Source organism: Echinops telfairi, unplaced genomic scaffold (assembly GCF_000313985.2).
Source record: "Echinops telfairi isolate 266 unplaced genomic scaffold, ASM31398v2 ScPeMD7_22;HRSCAF=79, whole genome shotgun sequence".
Taxonomy (NCBI): domain Eukaryota; kingdom Metazoa; phylum Chordata; class Mammalia; order Afrosoricida; family Tenrecidae; genus Echinops; species Echinops telfairi.
In genome coordinates, this window is record NW_022103919.1 from 10,587,982 (window position 1) to 10,600,735 (window position 12,754).

Below are 12,754 nucleotides of genomic sequence, written 5' to 3' on the forward strand. Positions count from 1 at the left end.
ATTCTCAAGGATTCTGCTGCCTTTCCGTACAGTGGACACCACTTCTGATTACCTGTGTTAACCCCTCCAGTGAATATCCACGCTCCGGTTGTCATGGCAGCTTTGATGAGACCTTTCCCAAAGACTTGCTTGAGTTTAGGCTGGAGTTCAAAGTTCTGCAACCCCCCATGGACAGAGATGAGAAGCTTGGGAAGCTCCAATTGCCATTCCTTGGTCATCAGGTGGAGGAGGAGATCAGGCTTTGTATCGAAAGACACACGTACATACTGGAAGAAGAAAGACCTTGAGTTAGGGAGGGAGGGCCGAGCTGGCCAAGGCTTTCCTGACTGCAGTCTAGTATCGTTACTTTCGGAAAGTGTCAGCTGTGAAAACAGATTTTCTAAACTCTTTTGCTTTCCCCAAAGAGTCTTCATCCAACAAAGGAACTCACCATTTTTCAACGCTTTCTTAAAATTTTGGAGTACCCCAAACTCTAACATTTTTTAATATTCTGAAATACAGTGTAGCCTCATCTCTTCCTGGGTTGACTTATTTTCTCCAAGGACTTCGTTGACCTTTGTTCCACCAAACCAAACTCAGTACCATGGAGTCAGTTCAAGGACAGGGGAGAACTGTCCCTGTGCGGTTCCGAGTTTGTAACTCTTTACAGGAGGAGAAAGCCTTATCTTTCTCCCACAGAACTGCCGACCTTGTGGCTAGTAGCCCAATGTATAACCATGACGTCACCAGGGCTCCCCCCCTTTGTGCCACAGTTCAGTTGATTCTATTTTTTTTTCAATGTAGGCAATCCCTTTATAGTAACTGGATAGACGATTTCTGTGAGTCTAGTACATTGAGAGGTTCTGAAAGAACCTGCATTTCTCCAGAATGTACTGGGAAGTATATAATAATGTAATGAGAATTTTAGATTTTATAAAAATTTTATGATGAGAATTTTAAAATAAGGCAACAGCTGATTGTATTCATATAAATCTATAACTGTATACCAATGACCTTACATATATTTATTTGAAGAAAACAAATTTCCAAAGACACACAAATTATTCTTGGAGAAAAACTTAAAAATGAAAGTTTATAGCAGACATCACTACCTTAGCATATACAAATGGAAATCAAAGGACAAGCCAACACAGTTGGAATGTTATAAACATATGTACACATATACATCTATATAACCCCAAAGCTAAGTTCCTCATTCAGATTTCAATATAGTTATATGAAGATTTCCATTTGCAACTGGAAACAAATACATTTCTAGGCAAATATATTGGAAAGGCATTTCTGAGCTGGTATGGAAAGAAGAAATATTCAGACTTGCAAACGAAGTGTAAGCTAGAACCTCGAGAGGTTTAGCAAGTGCCAAAGCAGGCTCTGACCATGAGGGTCTCTGCTGAACCCTGGGGACCTACAGTATCTGTCTTAAGAGTTTCATAGGGAGCTGACTAAAGGGCATGGCCTACAGCTGAGCCAAAGGGTCAAGTATAAGACTGCAAGAGTAGGTAAGTCTATTGGACAAAGGAAGAGACCAACCATATTTGTCTGACTCAATCTTGGCTTGAGGTAAATAAGGAAAAAAACACCCTGAGTATTTATAAACAAAAGGAGGCCCTTCATAATGGGTTTTGGTCCACATTTAACTCTAGGTGGGGTTTGAAAAATTATGAAGCAGAATATTAAATGTAAACTGGTTTGGGTCAGATAACGAGCCAGGTAAATGTCCAACGCAAATGAAAATCCTCTACAGGGGCATGCATTGTCAATCCAGGAGTCCAATGATTCTCATAGGGAATAAGCATTTGATGGTAAAGAATAATATCACAAATTACATAATGAAATAAAATTGCATGAAGGAGAGTAAACAGAAACAACTCACATCAGAATAAGACTCTCAAAGATAGAGAAATCACTAGGCACCGAATCTGAAACAGCCATGATAAGTATGTTAGAGAACACAAATGAGAAGTTTGAATATATAAGCAGGAGACAAGAGAGTCAAGGGAATCCATATATGATTTTGAAAGATAGTGCAACCACACTTCTAATAGTTGAAATGTAATCAGTTTAAAGGAAAATCCAAAAGGTATATTGAAGAAACTGAAAACAGAGCCAGAGAAATTAGCCAGTGCAGCCCAGAGCGATAAAGGAATTAGAAACATGAAGGAAAATTGTAAAACCTTGGGAAAGCGAATTAAAATTGTAAATAAAAATGAAAGGGGGAATGGAGAAGCGATATTGGAAGAAATACTATCTGCGAATTTCTAAGAAGTGTTGAAGATCAAGGAAGCTCAATGAATCTCAAAGAGGAGAGATAAAGGGGGATCTCACTCATCTGCACACAAAAGGGAATTCCCAAAGCAGCTTGAAACAAACAACCCACCATCCCATCGGTAAAGCAAAGGTCATGAGAGCAGAGACAGCCACCTCAACACTAACAAAGGACGCCAGGAGCCAATATCTTCAGTGTGCCCAAGGAATGACCTGTTGGCCCAGCATTCTATATTCAGCAAAAAATATCTTTGAAAAATGAAAACAACAAAGACATGAAGGTAAACAAGCGGCCACCTAGCCCAGAAGCAACAAAGGCCACATGGAAGAAGCACACCAGCCTGTGTGATCATGAGGTGCTGAAAGGATCAGTTATCAGGCATCAAAGGACAAAAAAACCATATCATTGTGTGCGCACCTCGCCTATAAGATCGGTGAAGACAAAGCGGGTGCATAAGCAAATGTGGTGAAGAAAGCTGATGGTGCCTGGCCTATCAAAAGATATAGTGTCTGGGGTCTTAAAGGCTTTAAGGTAAACAAGTAGCCATTTAGCCCAGAAGCAACAAAGCCCACATGGAAGAAGCACACCAGCCTGTGTGATCACAAGGTGTCGACGTGATCAGGTATCAGGCATCAAGGAACAAAAAATCATATCATTGTGAATAAGGGGAAGTGCAGAGTGGGGGACTCAAAGCCCATCTGTAGGCAAGTGGATATCACCTTACAGAAGGGTCACGGGGAGGAGACGAGCTAGTCAGGGTGCAGTGTAGCAACAATGAGACATATAACTTTTCTCTAGTTCCTAAATGCTTCCTCCCAGTGCCCCCCCCCCACCGCCCCCCGATGATGATCACAGTTCTACCTTATAAATCTGGCTAGACCAGAGGATGTACACTGGTACAGATAGGAACTGGAAATACAGGGAATCCAGGACAGATGATCCCTTCAGGACCAGTGGTGAGAGTGGCAATACTGGGAGGGTGGAAGGAGGGGGGTGGTAGAAAGGGGGAACTGATTACAAAGATCTACATATAATCTCCTCCCTGGGGGATGGACAACAGAAAAGTGGGTGAAGGGAGACATCGGCAGTGCAAGATATGACAAAATAATTTATAAATTATCAAGGGTTCATGAGGAAGTGGGGAGTGGGGAGAGAGGGGCAAACTGAGGAGCTGATGCCAGGGGCTTAAGTGGAGAGCAAATGTTTTGAGAATGATGAGGGCAATCAATGTATAAATGTGATTTACACAATTGATGTAGGTATGGATTGTGATAAGAGTTGTAGGAGCCCCTAATAAAATGATTTTTAAAAAAGCATCTCATTGATGGAGGGAAGGGGATAGAGGTAAAACACTGCTCAAAAATAGCACACAAATTGGGAGGTGGTAATCTAAGGGGTAGCCTTCTCAAGTTTGTATGTTGTGTGGTAGAGAAGGTAAGCCTCCACTCGCAAAAATAAACAAATATACAAACTTACTGCCCACAGGAAGATGGTGACCCACGGAGACTCTATAGAACAGGGTAGGACAGCCCCAGTGAGTTTCCAAGACTACAACTCTTTATGCGAGAAGAAAACCCTGTATTTCTCTCAAGAGAAGGTAAAATACTGATTAACTTGAAATTTTACTTAACATTAAAGTTGTTTAACTACAAGAAGAACATCCCTGAATGTACTCACATATACATCTAGTAGTCTTTGATGTAGCAATAAATGGTATTATCCAGGAATTGCTAATTTATTGCCACATTCTGCGGTCTAAGAGTCACCACTGTTGTAAAAAATGATGCATATTCTTTGAAGTATATTTGAAATATATTTAGATAAACTATGAAGCGAAACACACACGATCTATGAAAGCAAACAAACTGTATCATAAAGATATAACAAAGGTAAAATTTCCTGTATGCAAGAATATACACCTATATTTCCTGTAGTTCAGAATTCTAAAGTGTTGGGACCAAGTACAGTTGGTTCTACATTGATATGACCTACATAGCAAGAAAAAGCTCCAGAATTGGAAGAGTCTATGTTGTCAATTTTTGCTAAGTACAGTCCATCAACTGAATTTAATAAGGGCTTACAATATGAGAAAGGGCATATTTTGCGCACAAGCTCATCGGCAGGAGGCAAGGACTTTCAGATACCTATCACAAGAAATTCCCAACAACAATGCACACTTTTGTGCTTGGCAAGGAGCCTTGCAGCTGGAGAGAGGGTGTTTCAGAGTGCAGACAAACACAGTGTTTCCGTCAATAAAAGCTTCTTTATCATATCCATTGAGTGACTCTTTGTAAGAAAACTATCTCCCACACACACACCAAAGAAGCTCAAGATCAAAGAAATGAAAAGTTTTCTGAGTCTAAAAACTGAATCTATGATACTCAAATTGCTACAGTCTGGTGATTCTGCTGGATGGAGTCTGTATCACGTTGACTAATTCCAGGAAGGGATATTTGTGAAGTCAACTAGACTTGGGAATCACAAGACTAGAAATCTTTATTACCCACAAGTCTTTAGCAGGAGAAATGGTCATGAATTGTGTTTTAAGCTACTATTCTCAGGGTTACTAGCTTTGATGTGAATTTTCTTCTTCCTCCAAATAAGTCCACCTTCTCCTGAAGTGAGATATAAATGATACTTTTCTTAAATACAGAAAAAGATCTAAAGTATGTTCTGTTTGTAATTCTGTTACCCCCCCTTCCCCCCCTGCAAACACAGAGCGCTGACCTGAATATGGCTGAAGGATTGCATGCATGCAGTTTCAATCATTAGAGAATGCACAAATGAGAACAATATAATGTTTCTGGAAAGAAAAAGTTGCTTAAGATGCCTCATTTAACATACTTAGCTGGACGCTTTATTAAACCAGTTCTTTTTTCTTTTCTTCTTTTTTTACATGCATGTTAGAGCCATACTCAGTACCTGGGGAAAGATCCCCATACATTATTAACTCACAGAGTGTGAAGATGTACCACAATTCATACTAAATAGCTACAAAGTGTAATAATTCCAGCATGCTTAACGTTGCTAAGTGACATATAATAGAGTTCAATTATTCATACTAATTGGTAATAATAACCCAAATACATTTTTAGAAGTAAGCTTCACTTGGTAAATAATTGACAATTGGGGTTTCTAAAATTACCCATAAAATTTAACAGCCAGGAACCAAAGTAAGCTATTTATGATTTGATGATGTTGAGCAGTTTACTGGAAAATGACCAACACATTCACTGCATATGTTGAAATTCCTTTCAAACTAGCCTAAGCTTCTTTGGGGCTGCAATCTGCAAGGTCAGCAGTTCAAAACCACCAGCTGATCCTCGGGATAAAGAGAGTTACGATCTTGGAAACCCACAGGGGCAGTTCTACCTTGTCGTATAGAGTTGCTATGAGTCAGCATTGATTTGACGGGAGTGAGTTTGTTTATTTTTGAGAAGCTTCTTTTCTGGTTAAGATGCCTTAAAAAAAAGGCTTGTTCATTGTCACAGAAGGTAGTCTACTCAAGTAAGTGGTTGAGTGGATGAATAACTCAATGAAGAATGATCTCTCACATCATAGTCCTCGGCTGTCCACTTCATAGATGAAGAAACAGAGGCAATCAGTATCTGACCCATGCATGCAAGGTCACAATATTTCTCTGAGCTCTTTTTGTTGTTGTTGTTGGTCCTCTGATGCGGTGACTTCCCAATCACATGACGCATCACGCTCTAGCATCGCAAGCTGGACATATGGTCAATTGGAGAAGCTTTCCCTTTTAAATAGGGTTGATCCTGATCACCACCCAGGCCACTGTAAAGATTAAATGATACAGTGTGTGTGGACACTATTGTCACACATCTTCAATTTTCAAAAATAAAATAAAAACACAGTGTGTGCTATGTGCAATAAAAGGAGGTAGGCTAGTGTGCAACTGTCTCATCTTTCAGAGGGTTTTGCTTCATCCAAAATGACTTTTACTGAGAATGCAACCTCCTGGTGCCTAATATAATTTCCCTTTGAAGTCAGTCTGACATTTTCTCGTGGTTTTCTTACATGTAGCGTAAGATCCTTGAGGGGAGGGGCCATGTCTGATGTGATAAGGTTTTTAGGTCATACCTTCAGTTCTGGCTAGAAAGTCAGTATAATCTTATAATGTTAGAGATAGAAAGGAAATTAACCATATCTTAGCAACCATGGCAATTTAGAGATCTAGGTCAATTCAACTGCTGGAGAGATAAGGACTCTGAGACCAAGGGGGAACTAAGTAACTGGGCCCAAGAGTTCAAAGCTAATGATCCAATAATAACCTGTTGAGTTGATGCACCATTAACACTATCATTACACTGGAGGTATTAAGTTAAAGCTTAAAGGTGCACATTACACGACTTACTTGGGAGCCTTGTCCAATGTAGGCTCTGATTCAATAGGTCTGGGGTGGGCCTTGAGATTACATTTATAATTAGGTCCAGGGGACCACATGAGTAGCCAGGATTAGAACCCTTCCCTGGACCAAATATCCCACATGGTGTAAAGTCTTGTGTTTTTCATTGGGCCAACAGAAAGAAAGAGCTCTAAATAGCTTATATGAAAATCAAAGAGAAGAATCGAGGAAATACTAGAAAAATTACTCATGTCACAGAAAATAGCAAACGGTGTGACTGTCGTTGCAAGGTGCCATCAAATCGGCTCTGACCCATAGCGACACTATGCACAAAAGAACCATACATTGCACAGTCCTGCACCGTCCTTACAATCGCTCCTCCGCCTGAGACCAGAGATGCGCCACTGTGTCTGTCAATCCATCTCATCGAGGGCCTTCCTCTTTTTCGCTGCCCCTTTCCTTTACTAAACAGGACATCCCTCTTCAGGAACTTGTCTCTCCTGACAATATATCCAAAGTATGTAAGACAAAGTCTTGCCATCCTTGCCTCTCAGGAGCACTCTGGGCTTATGGCTTCCAATTACAGATAGTTTGGCCCTTTTAACAGTCCATGGTACTTTTAGCATTCTTCTCCAGGACCGCGATTCAAATGTACCGATTCCTCTGTGGTCCTCCTTATTCAGTGTCCAACTTTCACATGCATATGATGCAATGGAGATCACCTTGGCTTGGGTCAGACGCACCTCCAAGTAACATCCTTGCTCTTCAATACTCTAAGGAGGTCTCGTGCAGCAGGTTTACCTAATGCAGTGTATCTTTCTATCTCTTGACTGCTGCTTTCATGAGCATTCATCCAAACAAAAAGAAGCCCTTGACAACTTCAGGATTTTCTACATTTATCATGATATTTTCCCAGTTGTGAGGATCTTGGTCTTCCTTACATTGAGCTGCAATCCACACTGAAGGCTTCAATCCTTGATTTTCATCAGCAAGTGCTTCAAGTCCTCCTCATATTCAGCTATGAAGGTTGTGTCATTTCTATATTACAGGCTGTTAATAAGCCTTCATACAATCCTGATGCTGCACTCGCATTCATACAATCCAGCTTCTCTGATGATTTGCTCAGCATATCAACTTCTCTGATGATTTGCTCAGCATGTCAATTGAACAAGCCTGCTGAGAGGATACAACCCTGATTTTAAACCAAGCAGTATTCCATGGTTCTGTTCGCATAACTGCCTCAGGATCTACAAGTCCTGAATGAGCGTAATGAAGTGTTGCAGAATGCCCATTCTTTTCAGGGTGATCCACTGTTTATCATGGTCAACATGGTAGAATGCCTTGGCATAGTCAGAGAAACACAAGGAAAAGTCTTTCTGATTCTCGGCTTTGAGCCAAAATTCATCTGACATCAGCAATGATATCCCTTGTTCCATGTCCTCTTCTGAATCTGGCCTGAATATGAAACTGTAGCCACTCACACATTATCCAACATGTCACCCCTGACATAACATTTTGACCAAGGCTAATTCTTAAACAAAGCAACCTATAATCAGCTCTCCACCATAATTATGAAGGAGCTGGTAAATAACAAAACTGGTGGCCCTGCTTTTCTTTTGTGTTAGCCATTGTTTACCATATATACTGCATCCTTCTAGAGAAAGAAACTGTGTGGAGCACTGGTGAACGTTTTTGGGTGAGAGTCCAATTGAAAAGTTAACAATTTACACACACACCTTAAAAATCATAGTATTGTGAATGAGGAGGAGTGCAGAGTGGGGACCCAGGGCCCATCTGTAGGCAATTGGACATCCCCTTGCAGAGGGGCTGCGGGAAGGAGGCGAGCAAGTCAGGGTGCAGTGGGGCAATGATGAAATATACAATTTTTCTCTAGTTCTTGAATGCTTCCTCCCCTCCCCCCACCCCACTATCACGATCCCAATTCTACCTTACAAATCCGGCTGGACTGGAGGATGTACACTGGAGCAGATGGGAACTGGGAACACAAGGAATCCAGGGCGGATGAGCCCCTAGGGACCAATGGTGGGAGTGGCGATGCCAGGGGGTGGGGTGGGGTGGTAGGGGGTGTGGGTGGAGAGAGGATGGGAGAGAGGTGGGGAACAGATTGCAGGGATCTACATATGGCCTCCTCCCTGGGGGACGGATGGCGGAGAAGTGGGTGAAGTGAGACGTCGGACAGTGTGGGATATGACGAAATAATAATAATTAGTAAATTATCAAGGGTTTATGGGGGAGTGAGGAGCAGAGAGGGAGGGGTAAAATGAGGAGCTGTATCAAGGACTTAAGTGGAAGGCAAATGTTTTGAGAATGATGATGGCAGCATATGTACAAATGTGCTTGACACAATGGATGGATGTATGGATTGTGATCAGAGTTGTACGAGCCCCCAATACAATGATTTTTTAAAATGGGCATATAGAACTAAAAAAAAAAAAATAAAGAAAAGTCAACAATTTGGACCTGCCAGTGGGACAAAGCTGTAGCGGTCTGCTACTGTAAAGATGACGGCTTTGGAAACTGTATAGGGCAGCTCTACTCTGCCCAGGGACTTGCTGTGAGTCAAAATAAACTTGATAGCGGTGGTAGCATGGGGCGTTTTGGAGAAGGAAAGGCAAGATAAAAATAAAGGAATTATTTTGACGAGCCAATTTTTAAAACTTTTTGATTTGTTTGGGAGTTATTATTCAGCCAAATAAGTGGCTTTAAGAGTAAGGGAATAATTAAAAACCAAGGGATAAAATGACATCTTGAAATGACCTGATGATTTAAAATTGTATTCTTATATCTGAAAGACCCTGGTTATTCCTTATGCAGTCTGGGTGCTTGTAATTTAACAGCTAACTTGTATGCTGACTCGACAGCTTCATAGTCATACATGGGCGCACCCAGAGCAATTCATCACTTCTTGCGAAAAGGTCGATGTGATTTGAAATCAGGAGCTATTTTGGTTGTTAATAAGCACTTTTGACTGTCCACGTGTGAGCTCCATAATTGCTAAGGGACCACCTAGCAAGAACTTGTCCTAATATGCATACTAAATTGCGTCACTCGGATGGGGTGCAAACTTGTGTCCCCCTTGATGGGTTTCCCAATCAGAAGCAGCATCACCTGCAGCACCAGATGCTACCATTGGAAGACAGGTGGTCCATGTAAGCATCTTTCCTTGGCAAGTAGGAGAGACCCCGGCCCCTTACCAGGCCACTATGAAGATTAAATTGTATAGTGTGTCTGAATAAGCCTAAACCTGTCTCCATGGAGTTGATGCCTATAGAAAACCTATATTTAGATAGCCTATATATTACATAGCCTATATTTACATAGCCTATATATTAAAACCAAGGGATAGAATGACATTTTGAAATTACCATAGGGACCCTATAGGAATGGACTTGATGCTGACAAAATATAAGTGACCCATAGCGTTTCCAAGGCAATAAATATTTACCAAAGCAGACTGTCATGTCTTTCTCCTGTGAAGCATCTGGTGAGTTTGAACTACTGACTCTTTGGTTAGCAGCTGAGCCCACAACCATGATGCCACCAGAGCTTCTTTGAACATGCCTACTTTGCAGGAAAAAATGATAAATGAAAAGGGGATAAGAATTACAGTTAGAAATGATGCCTATGTATATAATAATATGCAGTGAGGTTGCCTTTAGTGCTGTACCTGATTGCTGCGGTGTGCTGCCATGGCCATTCAGGCTCATGGAGACCTGATCGAGCATTTCCGGGACTGTGAGTCATCACAGGAGCAAGCGGCCTCCTCCTCCTCCCTTGGAGCAGTAGGCGGCTTTGAATCTCAGACCTTGTGGTTAGCAGCCCCATGCCTAACCCACAGCACCACCAGGGTTCTTTTCAGCTTGCTAACATGCCCTCCAGAACTCCCAGTCCTTTGTTTCTCAACTCTGAATTAGCTGGGAAGCAACAGGTGTCAGTAGTTACCCTCATGAAAACACAGGCAAACCTCGTGGTGTTGTGCTTCCCTGAATTGTGCATCTCAGATACTGTGTTCTTCACAAATTGGAGGCTTGTGACACCGTGCTGCAAGCAGGTGTCTTTTGGGCACTATCTGTCCAATAGCAGGTGTTCACTTCGTGTCTGCGTCATATTTTACTAATTCTCACACTTATTTCAAACTTTTCCTGAAGCTGTGGCACATTTCATAGGTCAGAGTATAGTGTAAACCAAAGCTTTTTTGTGACTGGCTTTAGTGCGATATTGGTCTTATCGTGGTGGTCTGGAACAGAACCCACACTTGATCTAAGGTCTGCTCAGACCTGTAAGTAGAGAGGAAAATCCAACCATTGGTCTGGCTTCCTAATCCACCCTTTACTTGAATACTTTGTTTCCCAATTTACTCATGTTGGACCTACGTATGCGGTTTCTTTTGACTATGAGTGGCCCTGTCTGGCAGTAGAAAGCCACCATCATGAGCTAATGACATTCAAAATAGTGGCTAAGAATATACTGTAAAACATGGAGGTTCACTCCTGTGGGAATGTTGTCATTCTATCACCCCTCAGTGCATAGGAGGCCATGACTTTTAGCACGACTTTCAGGAAAAACTAATGTCTAATTCTACGTCACAAAACTGTGAGCCTGGACTAGAAGCTCAGCGGGTAGAAGGAAGCATCAATTGCTAAAATTCTTGACTTATTTGCTCTGCTTGGTATGACCGGTCTTTCTGTGTAGTCGATAGCAGCACTGTCGTGCTTTCGAAAGTCACTCTGCCTACGATTATTAGACATGTTCTATTCCAAGTACCAAAGGAGAATGAAACTGCATTGTGGTCTCCCTCTCTACTAGGAGACCACAGAAGGGTCACCATGAGACAATACACATTTCCTTTCAAAACATTCAGGTGGGCAAAGACAGTCATTGCCGTTCAGAACGGAACAGAATGGTTTAATCAAAGGAACACAAAAGTCTTCATATGGTATTTTAAGCATGAGCTGTTGAGGATGAATCTGATTCTGATCATTTAGCAGTCACCAACATAGCTCTAAGTCTTTCCCATATAACTCTGCCCAGCTGCTTGAAGGAAAATCTAAAAGAGCTGCCGGACAATCAATCTGGTGACACACTTGGAGATGTTAAGTGACGTCTCCTCCTCCACAAAGCCATCTGTAACTCTTGGGAAGGATGAGATGGCATTGGTGCTAAGCAACAAGACCACTACTGATCAATCAGTTTTAACATTATTTTTAACGCCTTTCCTGCCAGCCTGCAGTTGGAGATCGATGCCATCTTTCTTGCTGTTGAGAATTTGACAAGCATTAGTTCATCTTAGAATTCTTTGAAGCCACGTTTTCAATGGGCTTTCTAATTAAAACTGTGGCCAATCAGACAGTGTCGCATCTGACATTTAAGATAATTTAGTTGGTATCAGCATTCCCAGTCCATGGGGCATTGTGCTTTGCAAGGAGATTAATGCATCTGGAAGTTTAATAGATGGAAAAGCTCCCTAGAAAACAATATCTGGAATGCAAATGTGAAGGATCACTGCTATGGGATTCCTCATTTGATGATCCACAAAACACTCGAAATAACAACATTCTTGAGATTGATTCCATATTGGATTTGCGATCTCCCAGTGCCAGAGGTCAAGTATAAACCAATACTAATGGTGCAACATAATCTAAAACTCCACTAAGTGTATAAAAAGGGTACTCCATGACTTTTCTACCAGAATTATTCAGGGTAAAACTTTCTAGAGGCTAAGAGACAGATGGTTTCTTGCATGAGGATTAGTTCTTCCTCTTCTAGAAGCCTAACGCTGGGATAGAAGTCCCCGGGTCATACAAATGGTTAACACTCTTGGCTGCTCACCAAAAGGTTGGATGAAAGGTCTGGTGATCTACTTTAGAACACAGCTCCACTTTGGCCCACATGACATTGCCAGGGCTTGGGACTGACTCAATAGCAAGTGGATGATTTCGAGTGGGATCAGAAGAAAAATGATCAGCTCTAGTTTTAGCCTCAGTTTCAAAAATGACTCCCAAAAGGATTGCCACTTCACTGGCCAATGCTGATTCCCACATTAAATCTGAATATTGCAAGAAAGAATACACGTTCACACACACACACACACACACACACACACA

General features: G+C 41.6%; 1 protein-coding gene across 1 annotated transcript in view; it reads right to left on the bottom strand.

Annotated features, from left to right (window-relative positions):
- The window catches only part of LOC123521514 (transient receptor potential cation channel subfamily M member 3-like), a 386,500-nt gene that overhangs the window by 71,220 nt on the left and 302,526 nt on the right, over positions 1 to 12,754 (bottom strand). The window contains exon 4 of the mRNA XM_045288617.1: positions 53 to 266. Coding sequence (XP_045144552.1) covers positions 53 to 266 — 214 coding nt within the window. The remainder of the gene's footprint in view (positions 1 to 52; positions 267 to 12,754) is intronic.